The following is a 23,580-nucleotide window of genomic DNA, read 5'->3' as shown; positions in this document are numbered from 1 at the left end:
GCCAAAGAGGCGCCACCTTAGATTATCAGCACAACTGTCCGTGAAAACTACACCATTGTTGCTTTGTGCCTTTGAGTCACCTGCATCTCTCCCTATTACTATGATAAAGGTTAGAATTTACAACACACAGAATAATTAGATTATTCTGAGGACCATAGCCAAGGTGACACATAATGTCAGCTATGGCAGATTTCATGCTTGGGAAAGTAGAGGATCAGCAAAAGTAAAGACCCTAAGAGTAATGGATTACCTGCAACAGTGGGCGAAGCACATCAGATAGTGGGAGAATGGTAAAGGATCACGGGTTTGACATTGTAAGTTGGGGCTCACTCAGCAGCACCTAACAACAGCATGTTCTGAAGGAAACTAAAATAATAGGGTTTTATGTGAATAAGTCCTGGATTTCATCACACAGGCATTCAGGGAACAGAGGAACCCTTGTTATTTTTTTGGGGTTATTGTTATTTTTTAATGTTCTTCCTTTAAGGCTTCTTGGGTAACTAGGCTAATATCTCCAAAATATTGGTGAGACCCTCTTCCAGTGAGGTCTTTAACCAAATAATACTTTAGATTCTCATGTGTTTATGAAGGTTGAATGTGAGATTTTGCCTGAGTTCTTTTACCATGTCTTCAAAAAGTAAAATTCTGTGTTGGAATAAGAAACAAATATAATATGTTACTCTGAGTCTTCCAGTTAGTGGCTCTGATCTAATAAATTTATGTGAAAATGCAAAGGGATTTTTGTTCCCCAAATTAATCTTTTTTTCCTTTTCCTTTTTAAAAAAGTGTTTACTGTTGGTTTTTTTCCACATTGTGTTTCATATCATCATTCCCAAACATTGTAGCTTAAAAAATAAATCACCATTGATCTGTGCCCACTGTTACCCTATCTTTTTCTGTCCTCACTGGATGTTTCTTAATTCTTTCTCTCTCTTCCTCCACCCACCAAACTCTTCAACTTTTAAATTCCCCCCTCCACTCCCTCAGCCCCCCTGCTGCACCCCTTTAGTTCCCTCAGGTCCCCTCTACCTCCTTCTTTTGACATCTGTACACATTGAAGGGATTTTTAAAAATTTTTATTGTGAAATTATCTAGAGTTGGATAGGTAGTGGCCGTGGAAAGCGGACCACCGCTGCCTAGATACCCTCGCACCCTGGGAGGAACTGCAGCTGCCACAGCTGGCCCCAGTCACCATCGCCACAACCACGAGACCCAGACCCAGCAGGTGCCCACCGCAAAGCCTGGGAACAGCAGCCTGGGTGGCCTCACATTGACCACACCTGCTGGTGAGGATAAAAAGATCCTTACAAAGTTTAGGGAACAGTAAAGTGATTCAGTGTAAGAAGCGGATATAGTTTAATAACCATTAATAGGAATTACACCAAGGAAGATATATTTATACACCAGATTGCTTTAAAAAAGAATAACCCTAGGAAGCAGTCACAGATTGAGAGACTGGAATTTGAAGTTGAAGGAGAAAAGGGTGCGGAAGCAGCACATAATACAGGCCCTAGTGGAGTTCCAGTGCAAAGCAGTCAATACGCAGGAGACCATAACCGTTATAGACTTACCCACACCAGAGGGGACCTCCACGGAATTAGCAGAATTATCAAAATAGTAAGCATGGGAGGAAGAGTGAGAGGTTGGGGAGTGTTCCTGAAAGCTAGGCCAAATAGCGCAATCCTACCTCAGACAGCAGTTGGTTCCCACCTTACTATATACAGAGACCAACTCTGCAAGGAGAAGTGAAGGAGGAGGATGACAACCAGGGTGCAAGAGAATAAGGTGGACCAGTGAGAAAGGATAGGTATGGAGTCTTAGACCATGGTTTTGCAGGGGCTTCTTCCTCACCAAAGATAGCTTGGAGAGGACTGCAATGAAGAGGAAAAGGAAAACCAAGGTGAGATTCAAGGTCAGTGGCCACCTCAGTACCACTGTCTTAGCAGGACAGATGCCCAGAAAACACTAAACCATATGAAAATCAGCCAGTCCAAGAGCCTGAGAATTGCCCTGCTCTTCTGACTGAACAGGGCGGTGCTGACTAAATGCTGGCTTGCCATCTCTACCACTGTTTAGTTGACTCATCCAACAAGTAGAAATGACTAGAAATCCCATCAGTGAGAAATGAACAAAAGATTGGACCTGAAGACCTTACGTCCTCTCCATTAACCAGATCACTAGAACTATCAACATTATCTCTGCTGTATGAGTTTTTAGTCTTTTTACTTAAGATGTCGCTCTTTTTGGTAATGATAAACCTGGCTCTTTTACTTTTTTAACCTTCATTTTTCTAACACACTTTTAAAGGTTTTAAAATGGTTTCCTATTTAGTCAGGGTGAGAGATTTAAAAAGCAAATTTTGTAATAAAGGTTTTACAACCTTGATTTTAAAAAAAATAAATATCAGAAGCAGACTTTCTTTTCCCCTATGATAAAAAAGAACTTCCTGCCAAAGTCAGGAAAATGAACACTTGGAAAGCATGCATGGATTTGTCAATAGCTTTAGAAAGTTACAGAGGTAGCTGTTGAGGGAACCTGCATTTATTTTTCTAAAATATGAGAGCAACTCTGAAGATAAAGCAAATAAAATGACAGAAGATTATTAACACTGGAAATGATGTAAAAGTAACCCACCATGTAAAGATGATAACCATGGAAAGGATGATGTAATCATTAACTGCACTTAGCTGTTGTGTCGGTCTACCTCTTCAGAGAATCTCCATCTTTTTTACTGACTTTCCACATTACCAAGCGTGATGCCTTTCTCCAGAGACCAGACCCTCCTGAGAACATGCCCAAAGTAAGAAAATACAGCCATGGTAAGCCAGTCGACAATGGAGTTATAAGACTGAAAGAATAGAAGGGAAGTGCTTGCTTCGGCAGCACTTATACTAAAATTGGAACGATACAGAGATTAGCATGGCCCCTGTGCAAGGATGACACGCAAATTTGTGAAGCATTCCTATTTTTTTTTTAAAAAAAGAAAGAAAATATGTTTAAATGATTTAATAGGAAACCAGTCTGCTTTGTAAATTTTTACTTGGACCACAATACATACATACATACGTACATACAAACGAAAAGAAAAAAAAATAATAGGAGGGAAAGAGATACCTGATGATGGATTCAGAGACTATAGGAGAGTGAATAGGTGGGCAGGGGGAAATCATTGGTTGCAGAGTTTAGTGAGTAGAGGGAGGGGGTATGTTGTTGTTGTTGTTCTGTGCCGTTGAGTCGCTTGCGACTCATAGCAACCCTATGTACAACAGCCCTAAACTCTGCTTTGTCCTGTGCCAGTCGCACTGTCTCCAATACACCCATCCCGATTACCCCAGTCACTGAATCAGTCCACCTCATAGAAGGCCTTCCCCTCCTGTGCTGTCCCTCCACCCTCCCAAGCATGATGTCCTTCTCCAAGGACCGGTCCCTCCTTGCAACATGTCCAAAGTATGTCGGGCTGAGCCTCAGAATCCTTGCCTCCAAGGAGCCACCCAGTTTAACCCTTTCCAGGATGAATCTCTTTGTTTTCCTAGCAGTCCATGGTACCCTCAGTACTCTTCTCCAGCACCACAGCTCAAAGGCATCAATTCTCCTTCTATCCTCCTTGGTCATTGTCCAACTCTCTGGTGCATAACAAGTGATTGCAAAGACTATGGCCTGTATCAGATGCACCTTATTCTCCAGAGACACCATTGCTCTTCAGTACTTTGAACAGGTCCCGAACAGCAGACTTTCCCATCACAATATTTCTTTTAATTTCCTGGCTACTGGTGCCAAGAGTGTTGACTGTGGAGCCAAACAAACTAAAGCTGTGAACAATCTCAATCTCTTCACCATCCATCCTGATGCTGCCAGTTGGTCCAGTGGTGAGAATCTTTGTCTTCTTGACATTGAGCCTCAATCCATATTGGAGGCTACAGTCCTTGACCCTCTGCAGCAAGCACTTCAGGTCCTCCTCAGTTTCAGCAAGCAGGGTTGTGTCATCTGCGTATCACAGAATGTTAATAGACCTTCCACCAATCCTGATGCCACATTTCTCCTCATAGAGCCCAGCCTCCCGGATAATCTGTTCTGCATACAAGTTGAAAAGGTATGGAGACAGGACACATCCTCGTATACGCCCTTCCTAATTTTGAACCATGAAGTGTTTCCTTGCTCTTTTCTGATGACTGCCTCTTGGTTCAAGTATAGGTTTTCATTAGCATTGGAATTCCCATTCTTCTCAGAGGAAGGGGGTATAGGAAGTGGAAAAGATTCAGTGAGACCTGAAGAGACAAGGGTATGATGGACATATATCAGTGGTGATTAATAAAACAATATATGGGAATTATTATGTGAAACAATGTATACAAATTTTATATGCCAATATAAAATATTTTTTTTTAAAAAAAGGATGGTATGTAGCAAGAGAACTGTAACAGAAGGCTGGCTGTAATAGATACTTGGCAACTCTAAGAGGAACATTCTGCACTCGGAAACTTTACTAGTTATACTAGGGTTATCCTCCTTGCCTTCCCCAAGAAACCAGGAAAACACTGTTTTTTTAGGTGCCTTCAAGTTGAGTATGACTTGTAGCAACCCTGTGAACAAAAGATCTGAACTCTGTTCTGTCCTGTACCATCCTCACCCTTCCTGACACACAAGAGCCCACTGAGGCCGTCACCATGTCAATCTATCTGATTGAGGGTCTTCCTCTCCTTCACCAACCTTCCAACTTCCCAAGCATCACGTCCCTCTTCAGGGAATAGCCCCTCCTAACAATATGCTCAAAGTATGTGAGGCAAAGCCTTATCCTTGTTCCCAAAGGGTACTCTGGCTGCACTCTCTTGAAGACATATGTGTTTGTACTCCTGGTTGTCTGTGAATGTTCAGTGCTCTTCTCCAACACCACAGCTCAAAGGCATCAATTCTTTTTCTGTCATCCTTATTCATTGTCCAGCTGTCAGATGCATAACAAGTGATTGGACTATTGCCTTATTCACACACACCTTAGTCCTTAAACTGACATCATTACGCCTTAATAATTTGGAGAGGTCCCTAACTGTAGATTTTCCCAGTGTAGTGTGTCTCCTTATTTCCTGACTGCTGGTACCAAGGATGTTGATTGTGAATCCATGCAAGATAAAACTCTTAACAATTTCAGTCTCCTTTCCATCTGTCATGATGTTGCCTGTTGGTCCAGTGGTAAGAATCTTTATTTTCTTGACACTGAGATGCAATCCAAACAAAAGGCTGCATACTCCCATATTTGAATTAGGGAAGCTCTTGGAAGCTCTGTTATCAGGAGTTCTGCTTAGAGGCCTTAGGAGAAACGTTCAGGTACCTTGTAGGAATGAGACAAACTAGAGATTTTTAATAATTGTCTTTTTTAAAAAGAAATTCTTTAAAATGTTGTACTTAGTAAAATTATAGATTGGAGATCAGAGGAAGAAATTTATTATAAGCTCAGAACCCATCTACTATTAAGATCTTTTCATTTTTAATCACTTTCTATATGGAAACTTAAAGTGTAGCAAAAACTATAATGTACACACAAATTTGTTTCCCATTGCATTGTAGCACATGAAAAGCATTTTCTAAGCTGCAGCATTATCCTTTTGTGATTTACATCTCTAACATTCTGTAAAGGGTATGTATGTGGTAACCTTCTCCCAGTGCTCTGCATATTGATTTCCCATCCTAAGGTTCCTGTGTTTGAAGTCCCTACTGGCCTAGAGGATCCAGTCTTTTAAGAGGAACTCTCGTTCACATTGAAGTTTCAAGTGTTTAGCAGATGTTAATGAATTATATTGCTTTTCCATTGACGCTTGGGAGGATAAGGAGCGGATGCGGTGGGTATGCAATTGGGAGTTCACCATAGCATGTCAGGCCTTCAGCAGTAAGTTTTGAAGTTTAAAGGCTTGAAAAGAGAGTTTGAAATGTTTTTCTTTGGCAGGAGGCCTAACTTAATTATGAGGAGATAAAGATCTTTGAGAAGGAAGTTTGTTTTCAGAGAAGAGTGGGCTTCTTGAGAATTTGTTTGGTTCTCACCCTGTCTGGAAACACTCTCCCTTACCCCATGCACAAGCCCAGAATGAGACAAGTGCTCTATTCTACTTGTATTTGAAGAAGATTCTTTTTAGAGGTTAGTGGCAAACACTCTTGATAAAATGACCAGTGTGTGTGGAGGCGGAAACCTCTAAGTGTTACTGCGCTCCCTAATGTAAAAGCTTTTCACAACACTCAGGACCTGTCAGGCCAATTCATGTGACATCATACAGAAAAGTAGGATTTCATTGATGTCGTGGTTGAAAACCAGTCTGGGCTCCTAAGGATTGATCAGTCAGGACAAAAATATTTTGTGTTAAACACTAATGCTTAGGGGAATAGAGTGAACCAGGTCACTAACTTATGGAGCTTGGGGTTTGGTTTTGCTTTTGCTATTTCAGCAATTAGAAATCACATCCACCACAATTGTGACTCACTTCTCACAAAGTGGTCCATTTATTCCTAGACAGCTACAAGCCTGTTGGGTTTCTTACTAATTTGGGGTGTTGTTTGTTTTTTTTAAAAAAACCATAGCTTTTGGATCATCTGCTTTTCCTTTCACTAGCAATGAGAAGATAGGGAGTCTCATGGAAGCCTGCCTGCAATCTAAGAAGTGTCTTCTTTTCCAGACAGTTTCTTACTGGTCAAAAGAGAACCTACACTTGGTGAACTTGACAGTTTACCTGACACAGGCAGAATCTCATTTCAAGTGCCTTGTATGTTAAAGCCCTCCTTTGCCAGATTTCTCCTTGGGCACAGGATCCTGTCATTTACTTTTTTTTTTATTACTTTTTTTTTTTGCATCATGTATTTGAATAAAGGAAGGCTAACTTTGAGAAGAATGGGAATCCCATAACACCTGATTGTGCTCATGAAAAACCTATTCTTGGACCAGGAGGCAATCTTCAGAGCAGAGCAAGGACACTCTGCATGGTTCAAAGTCAGGAAAGTAATGTGTCAGGGATGTAGCCTATGTCCATACCTTTTCAGTCTGTATGTACAATAGCTAATTTGAGAGGCTAGACTTTATAGTGAGGAGTGTGTTATCAAGGAAGACTCTTCAACAACCTGCATTATGGCACAATCTTACTTGCTGTAAGTGAGGAAGGCCTGAATCCTTTGCTGTAGAGGGTCAAAGACTGTAGTCTACAATACAGATTGAAACTCAACATCATGTGTATGAACTTTATGAACTTTGTATGTAAGCCAGTATAAAATAAATTCTAAAAAAAAAGAAAATGAAGATTCTCACCCCTGGGCCAATTGGCGGCATCATGATAGATGGAAAAGAGATTGAGATTGTTAACAATTTAAGCTTGCTTGGTTCCATAGTCAACACTGTGGCACCTGCAGTTAGAAAATCAAAAGGTGGATTACACTGGGGAAATCTGTCAGGGACCGCTCCAAAGTCCTAAAGAGCAACAGTGTCATTCATGAATTACTTGCTGTGCACCACAGAGCTGGACAATGACTAAGGATGACAGAAGAAGAGTTGTGGTGCTGGAGAAGAGTATTGAACATACCATGGATCACCAGGAGAACTAACGAGTCTGTCCCGGAGAGGGTGAAACCAAGCTGTTTCTTGGAGGCAAGGATTTTGAGGCTCTGTCTTACATACTTTGGACATCTAGAAAGGAGGGACAAGTCTTTGGAGAAGGATATCGTGCTTGGAAGGGTCCAGAGTCATTGCAGGAGAGGATGACCCCCAGATGAGAGGGATTGACGCAGTAACGGGTAATAAGGGTTGATGTGTCAGAGACAATGAGATTGGCTCAGAGCTATTTTGCATAGGGTCGCTATGAGTCATTTAGACTCAGTGGCACATAACAATAACAACAGACAGTGACAGCCTCACAGAGACTTAGAGGAAATTCATAGAAGTACTGTATTATCTTTTTGTGCAGTGTAGTGCTACTTCGAAAAGAAGCTTGTGTGAGGTAGTTGCTGTTCAAGTAGATTATTGAAACTGCTCTGAGGTTCAGAGACAGTCAAGTGATGTGCTTTGCTGATCCCTCTCATTAATTTAGTATTGTTGAAATCTGTAGTAAATAGCAATAGAGAGAAAAATATTTAAGGGCTTTCAGCTTAATCTAAATTTTGCAAAGAAGAAAGGAATAAATTCAGTAATTATTAGGGGGGAAAATTATATGCCAGGAATATTCTTTAGGATTTGGTGACTTTTTTGCACAGCAGAATTATAGAAATTTAGCCAACCCATTAGGGGAAAATATACCACAGAAGTTTTCTTCTCCCTGCATATGGAATGTCTTTCCCCCTACCCTTTTTTGTATATCGAAGCAACAAATGATTGGTTTAAATCATCATCCTTCCCAAGAATCTTTGAATTTGTGTGTGTGTTTATTTTCCAGAGACTGGTCCTGGTCCATGTATTGTGTTTGTTGCATCATGGTGTGGCCAGTTCTTTGCTATGTAGTTGGGTATGATGTGTTCTCATAATTAGCTTGTTTTTTTGTGTGTGTAGATGTGTTTCCAGTACCTTGCTCATCTCAAAACAGCATAAGACATTCCTAGTACAGTTCTGCATTGCTTAAGTCCATTCAAACAAGTGTCCAACTGCATATATGTCTGTGGTCTTAAAAGATTTTTTTTTTCTTTTAAGGGAAGCAGCTATCCTTTTGTTTATTATTTCCTCTTTATAGGCTTAAAGGACCCCAAACCCAGACTCTTGCAGTCCTGCCCCCAGGTGAGATACAGAGGACGTGTTGAGGACTCTCGGGTCTTGTCCAGGTTGCAGGCAGCAGCTGCGCCGGTGGGAGTTCAGTGGCCAGGCTACATTAAGGGAGTGAACAGTGGGGTACGATGAGCTTCCATCCTTTTCCATTTGCCCTCACTGGCACCGCTGCTCTTAGGTTTGGTTTTGCCAGCAGCTCCAGCAGGAGTGGTGACGAGGATGACCAGAATCAGGCTTACACTGGGTTTTAATACAGTGCTCACATACCATCCAAACCATATGTAACGTACTATTTCAAAGAACAGATCATGGGCGTATTGTGGGTGTAGAATACATTACTCACAGAATACAGACCACTCTAGTGAGTTGGCCTGGTGTTATTTAGAAGAAAGGAGATACGAGGATATTCTAAGATGCCTGAGCTGTTGCAGTCTAGTAGAACTGTGTAGGTCAAGAGTCCTTGGTCATTTTCAGTTTGAGTAAAAATGACCTAGAGGAGATGGAGTGTTGTAGACTTAAGTGTTAGATAAGTGATTTTTTTAACCTCTTGCCACATCAAGAATAAACCAGAAGATCTTCATCTTGTTACTCCTATATGTGAAATATGAATGGGTATTTATTCTGGGTCTTTATACAGATTTCTTATAATTACATTTATGTTGAATTATTTCTTTGGGTAATAATCAAGCAACTTCTTCAAAGTAATTTAGTTTTGATACTTTGCTCATTAGTATTCAAACTGTGGAATTATGATAGAAAGATGTACGGTCTCTTCAAGTGTGATTTACAGCCTCTAAAAACCCACTGGGGGGGTCAGCTGTGGGTCATTTCCACCTCAATGACAATGAGTTTGAGGTTTTTATCTGGAATTGGCATAAGCTAATTCTTAGCATTTAGATCTTTAAAGAGAAAATAGATAAACAGAAAACAGATTTCTTCAAATCTATATTACTTTTTAAATAGATATTCTTTGTTATCTGATGAAAAAATGAAATTATACCAACTTAATGTGTTTTCAAGTATGCAGTTGCTACCTTTTCTTGACATACTGCTGGAAAAATTTGCCCTAGTGTTAAATGTTATACTTAACCTAAGAAAATTACAAAATTTTAATAACTTATTTTCTTGACAAAATCATCTTGAGAAATTTGTAACTAGATCATTTCATTTTAGTACATTTATATCTTTTGAGATATAGACTATTTAAGTCACAAAGAAATGTTAATTTGGTGTCTGGGACCTGTAGAGAGATTTCTAGAAGCTCTTATTCATGACAGTAGTTAAAGAAATCATCAGATCTCAGTAAAAGGAATAAAATAATAGCTATGTTACCTGTAAGGACTATGACAAATACATAACATAGCATAACATAACAAATACATAACATAACCTTAGCATAGTTAGTAAAACACAAATAGAGATTATTCTGATATTCTCTGCTTTCAGTCAGGATCCATCTGACATCAGTAGGGATTTCTCTGGTGCCATGACTCTTCTAAACCCAATTTGAATTTCTGCCAGTTCGCTGTCAATGTATTGTTCTACCTGTTTTGGGATGATCTTCAGGAGTATTTTGCTTGCATGTGATACTAATTATATTGTTTGATAATTTCTACATTCTATTTCTTGGGAATGGGTATAAATATGGATCTTTTCTAGTCAGTCAACCAGGCAGCTGGGTGTCCTCCAAATTTCCTGTCATAGATTGATGAGCATATCGAGGTCTGCCTCTGTTCTTTGACATTTGTCAATTGGTATCTCATCCGTCCCTAAAGAACAAACAGTTAAGTCTTGGAAAAAAGTACAGTCAGATGCTCCTTAGAGATGAGAATGGCAAAACTTTGTCTTACAATCTTTGGACATGTGGCTAGGAGAGGCTATTACTTGGAAAGGGACATCAATTTTTGAAAGGAGAGCCAGCCACAGAGAGGAAGACCCTCAACAAGATGGATTTACACAGTAACTACAGCTGTGGGCTCAAATGTGTCAGAGTTGATGAGGATGGTACTGGTTAGGAGAGAGTTCAGGTTTATTGTTCATAGGGTTGCTGTGAGCCATGCTCTACTCGATGGCACCTAACAACATTTACATAAAATCATCTTTTTAATGGATAGCTAGGAATTCTTCATGTGATTTTTGTAGCTTTTCTGTACATTTGAAATTTTGTCAAATGATAACAAAATCAAACCCTCAAGGGGGGAACTCAAGCAGCATAAAACATGAAAGAATTTGCTCAATAAGATTTGGGGGAAATCTGTTTAAGTTGGATGTATGGTACTTCTGTATGACCTTTTTGATATTTTTAGGAGCTTTACATTTTTGTTTTAGAGCTTGATGTCTAATGGGAAACTTTTTTACTTAGCTAAATACAATGAAAATTTAGCATCAATATGAATCTTTGTTCACATGGAAACTACATAAAGTTTAAAAGTATAAAGACATAAAAAGTGTAAATCATTATGAATTCATCTGTGGACCAGGAACGAAACAAAAACACAATGTAGCAGTGAGGCTAAAACCACAGGCTTCCACACTGCATTCATAAGTAGACATATATAATGAAGCGCTCTTTTCTTATAGAATTATGGAGAACAAAAGTGTTACTCACGATCCGGGGACTGAAACCAACCTCTACCGCCTTATACATAAAAGGAGATTTTTCTAAAGTTTTGACTTCTGCCTAGGAAATGGCTTATATAAAACTGTACTTGAGGTGTAATAGGCTTCTTCTAAGAGGCAAACAGCAACATTTTGGACTTGGTGGTCCATGGTGCTCTGGGGGTCGGTGACAACCTCACTGATCTTCCCAATATCATCAGTAGTGGAGCTTTAAGTAATATGATCTAAAACTTTATTCTGGACTGCTGTCCACCCATAGGAGAACATGAATGAATAGAATGAAAACCTCTCACCTAGGAGGACTCAGTACACAGAAATTTTAAAATATATGATCGAAACTAATCCTGAGATAGTCATTTCGCCCAGCAAAGGAAACAGTTTTTCTCCAGGTCAAGTAAATGAATTCAGCTATTTTAAATTTATTTTGCAATAAAGTGTAATATCCTTATGAGGTAAAATGTGGGATAGTAGTTATTTAAAAAGAACAAAAAGTTTTTTAAAAGCAAGCAAAGTAAAATAAGAGCTATGTAAATTATCTACAAAACTCTTTCAAGAAAATTAGATCTCTGTATCAATTACCACCTTAATAAAACATTCTAAATTATTTTTATTTTCAATTAAACATGAATTTTATTGGTGTGAATGATCTAAAACCAGTTACCTAAATACAACTATAAATCTTTTTTTAAATATTATATGCCCTTGCTGTACCGTTTGTTTTGTAAATTTCTTGCTGTGTAAATTCCTATGTGTAAAGTTTAACCAGATTCTTTAGTGTAGTGAAGAAATTATTCCCTAGTTTAAAAAATAGATTTATTTTAAAAACTTACACTAGAGATATAATGTCACCATTAATTCATTCCTATACAGCCTAGACCATGACCTAGACACCAGCCTTTTCCTCTGAAGCTATGAAGCACCCTTAGGGATTCATTCTTTTCTGGATAACTTAATAAATTTCAGTTAGAATGTCATAATTTCAGACTTCATTTGTTGGTCCTGTGGCCTGCCCCATTTACCTGCAACAGCTCATTGGCTTTATTTCTCATTATTCCTTGTTCAAGACAACAGCATTGCCACGACTTCGTATGTAGGTTAAAAAAACCTCCCTTCTAACCTAATCCTTTCCCAGCCGTTATCCTAATACTTTGTCTAGTGGTCTTAGAAATTAATTTCTGTGCTAGTTTTCTATAAAAGAAGAATATCTAATACACTTTTTCATATAGCTTTTAAAATGTTGTCAGGAAGAGGCTAGTTTTATCTTAAATGATGGCATACTCTGTGTTAAAGGTTAGATACTTCTAAGGTTGATCTGGGAGAAGGGCACTAGAAGGCTCCTGACATTTTTTCCTGTTCCATCCAGAGACTCAGCCTCCCACACCACATACTTTTAAATGACAAACAAATGAAAATTGACATTTAAAACACCATTGCTTACCATTTCACTTTAATAGCTGCTGTACCATAATTATTAACATGTTTTCCACCCATGATTTCCTTCTTGCAAAATTTAGACATTTCTAGAACCTGAGATCAGTGTTTCGTAGGGATGATTACTGGATGCTTGCTTATTTTTCAGTGGGATGTCCATTTTTAGATTACTCCAAGCTCCTTTATTTCTTTGGCAGAAGAACTCAAAGGTGATGAAGTGGATTTTGTTTCCTAGGCCCAGCTTAAACTATGACTCACTTAGGCCTTGGGCCTTTCCTTCAGATTGTTGTTGGAGCCACTTTCTGTGCTTGTTCTTTTGTTGTTGTTGTTATGTACCATCAAATCACCTGCAACTCATAGTGACCCTACTATGTACAATAGCTCTGAACCATGCCCTATCCTGAGCCAGTCTAACTGACTCAGACACACCTAATCCTATTGCCCCAGTTACTGCATCGATCAGTCTCATCCGAGGTCTTCCTCTTCTGTGCTGCCCCTCCATCCTTCCAAGCATGATGACCTTATCTAACCTATAATTCAGAGTTTTATTGTGGAAAAAAAATTACCTTCTTTTTTGGTTTTTTTCCTCTATCCTTGATTTTTTTTTTCTGATTTCAGACTTTTGGAACTATTAGTCTAATGATGATTTCTTGCTTTTTCTCTTTGCAGCTTTAACAGTGTATGTCAGGGAACTCATATTCTCTTTCGGGAGTTCAGCTTCATCCAAGCTACCCCCCACAACAGAGCATCCTTCTTACGGGCCTTCTGGAAATGCTTCCGAACGGTGGGCAAAAATGGAGGTAAGTCTTCGGAAATGCTTTCATGCATTCCTTTTTTCTTTCTACCAAATTTTCCTTTCTTTGCTTCCTTTAAATGCTATTTCAGTAAAATGCTTTCTAGGGCTGTAAGAATACCTTACTTTTGAAAAGGTATGTCCCATAGTCACTGGAGATCCTTACCAAGAGCCGGGTGCTGCAAGGATTGTAACTTATCTACTAATCATAATAGTTTTCTGTGTACATGCTGTAATGTCCATTTTATAACTAATGAAAGTGAGGATCAGAGCAGTTAAGTTAGTCAGTAAGCATTGTGCTAGAATCAGATTCATACTCGGGCAATATGGCTTCAGAGCCCTTGAACTTGGTAAATATTAACATACTATATAGTAAATACAAGAAATAGTAAGGCAGGGAAAGGAAATTCCTTAGTGAAGTGTGAAATGGGGATACTGTTGTTAGAGAAAGGAGTGTGAAATAGATTGGACAAGTTTCTTCTAAGAAATGGCTATTTGATCTAGGATGGGAAAGTAAAGTAGGAATTATCCACATAGATAAAGGATAGAAAGTCGTTCTAGATCGAGAGATTAGTATGTAATGATGTTGTTTTTCTTATGTGCTATCGAGTAACTTGCAACTCATAGCGACCCACAATCAACTTGACAACACATAACCACAGCATCTTGGTGAGGTGAAGAATTAGAGCAGTTCTATTTTGAAGTCCTTTTAGAAAAGGATACTAGATTTCTAAATTCAGTGTATTAAAGTAGATTAAGTTCTCCAGAATTTTCAGATTTAAAATCTCTACATCAAAACCTCCTATCAGATCTTTTCAAGGGCTTATTTAAGACCTTCATATTATCCTTATATAAATAAGTATTTAAAACCTTAAAAATCGTTTCTTTACTGGCCAAGTTAGAGGTAAATGTAAAGAATTTCCTCATTCATCAATTGATATTCTTGTTACGTTTGCTGTTTACCAGTGGGCAGGTACAGTCTCAGCTTTCACTGAATTAACAAGATCTTGCCTCCTGTTCTGACCAGTGCTACCACTTCTTTAAATATTGTTACTCAATAATGTTTTTTTAAAACCTCCTATCCAGTATTGTTTTGACTATCCTAAGAAATATGTAAAGTAGATATTATTGTGTCCATTTTGTGATTTGCAGAAGGATTATATGCACAATGCATTAATAGTAAAGCTGGAAATACAACCCTGACTTATCAATAAAATGTTTTCAGGTGGTTTTTCTCTTCTCTACAACTCAATCAGTGACATATAATTCTAGAGATCATTGCATTGCACTGTTGTGCAAAAAGGACTTATTATACAGAAAACAGTTTACTTTCCTTAACAGAATATATGTGTTAATAGGTAAAAACAAATACAGACTCAATTTAAAGTGAGCTCAGAAAAACTTTATCATTGGTCTGTAAGTAAACAAAATTGGAGGCTTGCAGTGTCTATTGAATTCTGCTATGTTATTAAAGCCTGTTTTCCCAGTCTTGGTCCATCAGTAAATAGAGAACACCCACTAGATGGCTTAAAGAATGATGCGTACAGCTAGTTTCTGCTTTTTGTGACTTAGCATATGGAGGTAACTATGGAAAAAACCCACCATTTAGATATCCCTAATTCTTCTCTTGATTTAGAAGTGGAGCCTCTTCAAGAATTTATTTACTATCACAAGGGATCCATATAGCATTTGGACTCTAAGCAGATGGGTTTCTTTATCTTTCATATAGCAGCTGCCAGTGATTCATTCATCTGCTGAGGGAATGCAGCTCCAAATCCCCCTGCTTTCTCCTGGGCCATAAACAAGACCTAGGTTTTATGCTGAATATTTATTATTATACTTCTTAATCAGGCAGACTCTGATTCCTTAAGCCCAAATGCAGCATTCATGTCAAGGTGAGCCTAAAATCTCTGGTCAAATAGTTTTAATATATTCTCAGTTCCTTCCAGAAACTTCAAAACCTCTTTCAGTCCCAGAATGTGTCAGTCTCCATTTTTAATGCAGAATGAGCAAAATCTCTCAGAGGCTGGGGTCCAAAGGAAAAGATTTATTAAACCCCATTTTTTCCAATTAGAGTGCCAAGTACCAGACTCCTACTCAGTGGAGCTGCTACTATTGTTTTTCTGCAGATAATTTCCTTAGAACATCGTGTACACATTTTTGCATGATCAAGAGAAAACTAACTCATCGGGGAGGTAGCAAAAGATGAGAGGCGTTCCAGCATAACATATCTAAAAATGAAGCCACCTGTTGAAAACTAAGGACCTGGTCCCTTCTGGCAAGAAACATATTTTAGCCCAGTTTTTAGCAAGTACAGGGATGTGATGGTGTTTCTGCATGACTGAGTACTGAATGATGCTAATTTTCCTATGTCTGAATTTCATATAAAGCTCATGAGGACTAGCAAATGCCTTGTTAGCTAAGCAACTTTAGAGTGCTGCAGATAAAAAGATCTATTCAAATGTAGTAAGCCTTTAAGATTTAGCTTCTCACTGGGATTTCTTTCAATGTAAAAAGTGAATCTGAATTTTTGAAGACTGGCAAAGATTTAAATTCTTTTGAAGTGAATCTTTACTTCTGTTGAGTGCTACTGGTTCAAAAGAGCATTCGCCTGTTAATGTATTTGCAATTAGAATTCACTTGGAAGCCTTGCACTTTTTTTACCAGTTTTATAAATCTATATTTCACTTAGAAAAATAATGGTAAGCACTTCCTCTTCTGCCATGAAGAAGAACCTTACTGAGGGAATTGCTCTGTCATGATCAACTTGAAAATCAAAATATCAGAAACAGCTGTTTTCAAACATTAGACCACAGAGAAAGTAAGACTCTGTGGTCCCTGAAAGGCAGTTTTCAAGCCACAGCACAGGAAGCGAAATTCCAAAAGAGCCCCAACAGTCTTAACTGGGTTGAGGAGACAGGAGGAGGGTTTGGGGAGGTGGGAGTAGCTAGACTTTGTAGGACCTAAGTACCAGAGAGGGCAGAGTTATCTTGTAAGCTCTAAAGGGCTGCAAGAGGTATATAGCCCGAAGTCTTTGGGTAAAAACTGATGCACATTTCTGTGGATTGAAGAAAGTACCACCATACGAGAGCAGGCCAAACTATCTCCAGAGTATTTGTGTTTTTGTCCTCATTGTTAGATGCCTCACTGTTGTGCCTGCTCCTACTCCTAGCTGCCCTGTGTACAACAGAACGGATGCTTACCTGAGCCTGCACCATCCTTACAATCTCCTGTGGGCAGCTTGTTTTAGATTCACTGTCAAGCCATTGGGCTGGCAGTAGGCCACATTTCTTCCAACCAGAACAGAGAACACTCAGAGGCCTTAAAATGAAGACGACTCTGAACCAGCCTAGGTTCACCTGAGTGATGCTAACAGTTTACATACTTAACTGCTAACCAAAAGGTGGAGGTTTGAGTCTCCCTGGTGACATTTCCCAACAAAGACCTGGCAATCTACTTCTGAAAAACCAGCCATTGAAAATCTGGAGCACAGTTCTTATAGAAAAAATATCCTTAGTCCCTTCCAGTGGGAAAAAAACAAACCTAATAAAACATTCATCCCAAATGATCTGAAACCAAGTTTGTCCTTTTGAAGCTTTGTCTCATATACTTCGGTCACCTGGACTGGAGTGACCCCTTAGAGAAAGACATCATGCTTGGAATGGTCAAGGGACAGTACAAGAGAGGAAGACCACAGACGAGATGAGTTGACATGGTCACTGGGGCAATGGGATTAGCTGTGTTGGAGTCAGTGAGACTGGCTCAGGATAGGGCAGGCTTCAGAGCAGTACAGGATCACTAGGAGTCTTTTTTTTGGGTGGGTGGGGGGTGGGTATATACTTTTTTTTGCTTTTTTAATTAATTTTAATGAACATTTACAGAGATTTGGGGTTTCCATTCATTCATTGTTGCACTATTTTCTCTACCCTCCCCCCCCAGTTCGTTCTTCTTTCCCCCCACTTGAAAGTCTGTTTTAATTGTCCTATTGCCACTGTGCTTGTCAAAACCAGTTCTGATTAATCTCCTTTGTCAGTGTGTCCTTTGCCATTCCCTATCACTCCTCCCTGAGAGAAATTTTACCCTGATTCATAAGGAAAAGGATATTCTCTTAGCTACTTCCTGCTGAAAAGGGACACTGTAGGTTTCCAGGTGAAGATCTTCTCTCCCTACTCTAAAGGGCCCCTTTGGCAGTAGGAAACACGTAGACTATTGTGGAGATTGATTTTGGAATTTAGATGCACTTTTATCAATTGTTCTTAGCCATACATGTTCATATCCTTGAAGATGTATCATGGAACTGTTGCACCCTAGAAGACACAAATTTAACTAACAAATTAAAAGTGCATGAGTCAAAAATTAAAAGCAATAATATTCCAAGTAGAGGTTCTAACAGTGGCACAGATCAAGTTACAGAGGGAAGGTAGTTCTTAAAATAAAAGGCTTATTGACTAGCACTTTGTCTATTATAGTATAAAGGTTAGGAACCACAAGATGTAGAGGCTCAACTATGTCATTTCTTGTTCTTAAGTCCTGGACCAAATTCCATCTACCACTGGGTTGTTTTACAGCACGGAAGTCCGCATGCAAGGCAGAGGTGAAGTAAGGAAGTGCTTATGAGGTTTTCCGTCAATTCCAACAACAAGAAATAGTAAGAAGAGTTGGGACCTCAGAGGCTTTTAGGACCAAATAATAGGCTCTTGTGTCCAGGAGAAAATGAATATACTTACCAGTAATGTTAATGCTCACCCACAGCTCTTCTGGGAGAATCTAAATCATTGAAGCAAGGATCATTGGGAGTCTTAAGTGACTTGATGGCACATAACTACAGCAGAACATTCTGGTATTCTGTATTATTTCTCTGATTTGAAATCAATTAAACAACAACTGGTTGGACCTGTTCTAATACAATTTAATAGCAAAAAGAATTAAGCTGATCTGTATACCAGAACAAAATTCAATACTCTTTAAATAAATTTAGCAGAATTAAGGACTCAGCAACATAAGAGTCATAGTCTGATATTTACTTTAAAATTACCAGTAATGTAAAGAAATAGGAAAATATGACCATAACCAGGAGAAAAAGAAACAAATATAAATATAGACCCAGAAATTAAAGAGATGATAGATTAGCTAACAAGGACCTTAAAGCACTTTTAAAAAAACTATATAATTATTCTCAACTATGTAAGAAAAACCATGCAGGGTTTCCTTGCTCTGTTCTGAGGATTGCTTTTTGGTCCAAGTATAGTTTTCATATAAGCACAATCAAGTATTCTGAGATTCCCATTTTCCTCAAGTTTAGCCACAATTTATTGTGATCCACACAGCCTTTCCATAGTCAATGAAACATAGATATGCATTCTTCTGGTACTCTTTGCTTTCTGCCAAGATCTATCTGACATTGGCAATAATGTCCCTAGTGCCACAACCTCTTCTAAACCCAGCCTGTATTTCTGGTAGTTCTCTGTCATTGTACTGTTCAAGTCTTTTCTGAATAATCTTTAGCAGGATTTTGCCTGTGTGTGATAATTAGTGATATTGTTTGATAACTTCCACACTCTCTCAGGTCACCTTTTTTTTGGAATGAGAATAAATATGAATCTCTTCCAGTCAGTTGGCCAAGTAGTCCTCCAGGTTTCTTGGCATAACTTGGTGAGCACATGCAGGTCAGCATCTGTTTGCTGAAATACGTCAATTGGTATTTCATCAATTCATGGGGATTTATTCTTTTGCCAAGTCCTTCAGAGCAGCTGGAACTTCATTTACCATTGCCTCTGTGTCAGCCAATTCTATCAAATTTTATGAACTTTGATAAATGTTGATGGTTGTAGAGGGGCTTCAGGCCTTTTGTTCATAGAGTTGCTATGAGTTGTGCTCAACTCGAAGGCAATCAGCAACATGTAAGTAAAAACATTAACATGATTAGGAGAGAAGTGGATGATGTTAAAAAGATCTAAATGGAATTTCTAGACAAGAAAATATTATATCTGAGAGGAAAAGAATAATGTTGGTGATGTGCTATTATGTGCTATTGAACAGCTCACCCAGCGGATTTTGAGTTTGTAAATCTCTTGGGAGATTACTCATCTTTCTCCCGTGAAGCAGCTGGTGGATTTGAAGAGCCATTCATCCTTATTGTTTCCTGTGTAGATCTTCTCATTTTTCACAACATTTCTATGTGGTCGGTAGATACTATTTCCTTTCCACAAGAGTATTTCAAAAGCTAAATCACTGCTCTATAGGTCATATACTTAAAAAGGCCAATACCAAAACTCAGAAAGCCCATTTTTTAAATGTTAATGTTTTGTCTATTACACAGTGTATTAGGTACTATACAGAGAAATGAAAAATATTTGTTATTCAGGAGCTTACAATTTGTGAGAAGAAATAAGTAGTTTAGAAATATCTAAATGATCATTGTTTCTTTAGGGGCTGGGTAAGGCAGTGAAGGAACAAAAGCAACTGAGATGAGTCCTGAAGTAGTAGAAAGCTATCAAGTAAATAACGAATGCATTCTAAAAGGAGGAAACAAGCTCTTTGAGGAAACTGTAAGAAGTTCTTTGTGACTGGTTTGCATACGAGAGAAAACATTCTGTCAACAGGAAATAATGCTGCATGCATTATGTGCCAGCCACTAAACAAGATGCAACAGTGCATTGGTTCATTTAATCCACTGCATATTTGTAGATATGACTATTATTACTCTGTTTCATATGTAAAGAAAACTGAGTAAATAACTTTCACAACACCACATATTTATAAGTAGCACATCTGAAAATCAGAGCTAAGTCGTTATTAAGTCAATATCATTAACAGCTCTACTGGACAGCAAAGGACCTTTGGGGACCGAAAAGTTAAAACTTTATTCCAAAGTCAGTAGCACCGTATCAGTTCATGTTTCACATATCATACTAGCAAAAGCATGGAAAATAGATTGGAACACAGATAAGACTTGAGCCAGAGAGCAGTTAGGAAACTAGACCAGAAAGTAACCATGGAGATGAAGAGCTATTTAAGGAGTTGGTTTGAGAGAACTTGCTGATTGATTGGGGATGGAGTATGGAAGAGAAAGGTCAAGAATGAAGATCAGAATCTAAATTTTTCTCGATTTTATCCCTGCCTTCTCCTCCATTTTATATTACCTTTTGCTCTAAATTGACCATGGTTTTTCTTCATAAATAAACAAAACAAAAAAATGAAACCAGATGTCGTAAGTCAGTTCCTACTCATGACAGCTCATGTGTGTCAGAGTAGAACTAATGCTTGGTGAGCTTTTCAGTGGTCATTTTTTTCAGAAGTAGATCATGAGGCTTTTCGCTGTAATATTTCTCTGATAATCAGAGAATTGACAAAAAAATTTTACTCTTACAAAATTTACATTCTAGGATTCAAGAAGTTAAAGTAGATCTGTGGTTAATATGATGTGGTTATCCTATTACTTTTATCATGATGAGTATAAAAAAGTGATATCAAGGGAAAACATAGACAGCTTAATTGCTGACAGTAAATCTGTTGGTCTGACTTCTTTGTATATAATTAACTCAGATGGTTTTGTTTTCTTATGCTGAGATAATTGCGTCAGATTTGCTTTGCTTTCAGCAAGCAAAATTGTATGTATTATTTGTACATCACAAGTTAAGCTATCTTCCCATCCTGATGCTGTTTTTCCTTATATAGTTCCATTTCTGAGATTATGTGCTCAGCATATAGATTCAGTAAATATAGTGAAAGGATCCGACAAAGGCACTTTTCCTAATTTTAAACTACATAATATCCCCTTGTGTTCAAACGAATGCCTCTTGGTCTATGTATAGATTTCAAATCAGCATAGTTAAAACCCACTGCCTGCGAGTCAGTTGTGACTCATATCCAGCTCCCATCCGATTCCTGAGGTTGTATATCCATCGGAGAGGCCTCTCTGCATCTTTCTTCTGAGGAGCCGGTGGATTTGAACTGTGCTCATCTTTCGGTTATTTGTTGTGATTGTGATCCACATAGTCATATGTCTTTGCATAGTCAGAAAAACATGGACAAACATCTTTTTGGTATTCTCTTATTGTGTATGAGGTCATGTTTTAAATGCCACTAGTAAAAACAGGCCCATTCAGAGCTTTACTATATGAAATTACACCTAATAAAAACACGAGGAAATGGTGAAGAATACCTTGAGCAGGATGCATTCACTGAGTGACTGCAGTAATGAGCTCAAGCAGGGCAATGGTTGGGGAGCATGGTGCAGGACCAGGAAGCGTTTCATTCTGTTGCTAGGAGTTGGACCTGGCTCAGTGGCACCTAGCAACAACTTCAGCAGTAAAAATAATTTTCAGCGTCTGGCACAATGATAAAAAGGATCAGAAAGATTTAGATCATTATTTGTATGCAAACTTGAAGCATGAGTGATACTCTGACTTTTCTTTTTTTGTATGATTTTTATATTCTGTATTTTGTTTTGTTGTGTTTTGGTTTTTTGTTTGGGGTTTTTGTTGGGTTTGTTTTTTTTTTCGTAGCCTTTATAAGCTAGTGTTCTGCAGACTGCCTGCATCCTGAGTGTTGAGATCTGTTTTCTTTGGCTCAAAGTGCTCAATTTGTTTTTTTAATTAGATGCCAAAATTTTTATACTGGGAGAGTTTAGGTAAAAAAACAAATCTCAGCAATTTCACTTAAAGAATGGAAAAGCTCCAATGCCATGGCCACAGTTCATCAGAGCTGAGATGCAGTTGCTGCCTTTCAACAGTTTATATGGCTTCAGATTTACCACTGACCGCAGCTGTCCTCCTTCACCTGCTTGTTTCCTGCCTGGCCCCTGCAGGCATTTGAGGTTGCAGTGGCTGGTTAGAGAGCTCCTTAGCTTATTTAGCATCACCAAAACATTGGAGCTACAATGTTAAGTTAGAACCTGGGGATCAGTTTATTTCTCCTTTGGATTTTCTCTTTTTTCCCTTGTTACCACAATGTCCCCTAAAATTTAAGAATTGGAAGGGAGTTTAGAAACCATGTCTTCTTCAAACTAGGTCTAGTTTTAAAATCATTTGCTTGGGGTTTTTTTAAGCAATGAAAGTTATTCTTTCAAATGAAATCTTACCTAGAACCCCAACACATAAAGAAGATTAAAATAATATTAATCATGGGATTGATGGGGGGGTGAGGGAATTGTAAGAATCTGGTCTGAAAAATAATGATTGAAATTTTGTAAATAAACTAGTAAAATAAAAATAATATTATTAGTATTAATTTATTTTATAATTTATTACATCTATCTATAAAGCTACTGCTGAAAATAATGATGTTGTAATGATTAAAAAAGTGAAATTAGAGTTTTATAATTTTATATCAGTTTCAGTATCCAATTTCTTTTCAGTATTTGGTTATGAAATAAAAAGATGTCAAAAAATAGTGACTCACAGAATAGTAGCTGAATAGTATTATATTTGTTTTTGACATCTTAACTTCCAATCTAGTTTTTTTATTATATTGATGCAAATGTTCAGAAAAGGAGTGATGGTAAATTTTTGTGTTAGAGAGACCTCAGAGACCTTTTTCCTCTCCATTTCCTGACAACTGAGCATATTTTTTCTATTAAGTACTTTTTCTTTCAGTAAAAGATAAAATATAAAATTTGCCCTATTAACCACTTTTAAGTGGAGAATCCAGTGACATTAATCACACATACAATGTTCTATCACACACAATCAGGTGTTCTGGAATTCTAATTCTCCTCAAGGTCAGCTGCAATTTATTGTGATCCACACAGTCAAATGCCTTTGCATAGTCAATGAAATACAGACAGACATTCTTCTGGTACTCTCTGCTCTTGGCCAAGATATATTAGACATTGACTTTGATGTCCCTAATGCCATGGCCTCTTCTAAACTTAGCTTATATTTCTGGTAACAACAAAAATATTTTAAAAAACCATCAAGTGAATGGTTAGGAAAAACTATAGTACATCCACATAATGGAATACTACACAGGGTTGAAAAATAATGAAATAGTAAAATTTTCACAATATCGGGGAGCC

At 38.1% G+C, this 23,580-nt stretch overlaps 1 protein-coding gene across 3 annotated transcripts in view; it reads left to right on the top strand.

Annotated features, from left to right (window-relative positions):
• Positions 1-23,580, top strand: part of LOC102875182 (chromosome unknown open reading frame, human C11orf49) — a 266,475-nt gene that overhangs the window by 123,437 nt on the left and 119,458 nt on the right. For all 3 annotated transcript variants that reach the window (XM_006896709.1, XM_006896710.1, XM_006896711.1), the window contains one exon: positions 13,439-13,569. In XM_006896709.1, the coding sequence (XP_006896771.1) occupies positions 13,439-13,569 (131 nt within the window). The remainder of the gene's footprint in view (positions 1-13,438; positions 13,570-23,580) is intronic.

Source organism: Elephantulus edwardii, unplaced genomic scaffold, assembly GCF_000299155.1.
Source record: "Elephantulus edwardii isolate Elephantulus edwardi_28Jun2011 unplaced genomic scaffold, EleEdw1.0 scaffold00189, whole genome shotgun sequence".
Taxonomy (NCBI): domain Eukaryota; kingdom Metazoa; phylum Chordata; class Mammalia; order Macroscelidea; family Macroscelididae; genus Elephantulus; species Elephantulus edwardii.
Note: the sequence above shows the minus strand (reverse complement) of the source record. Positions and strands in the feature narration are given on the sequence as shown.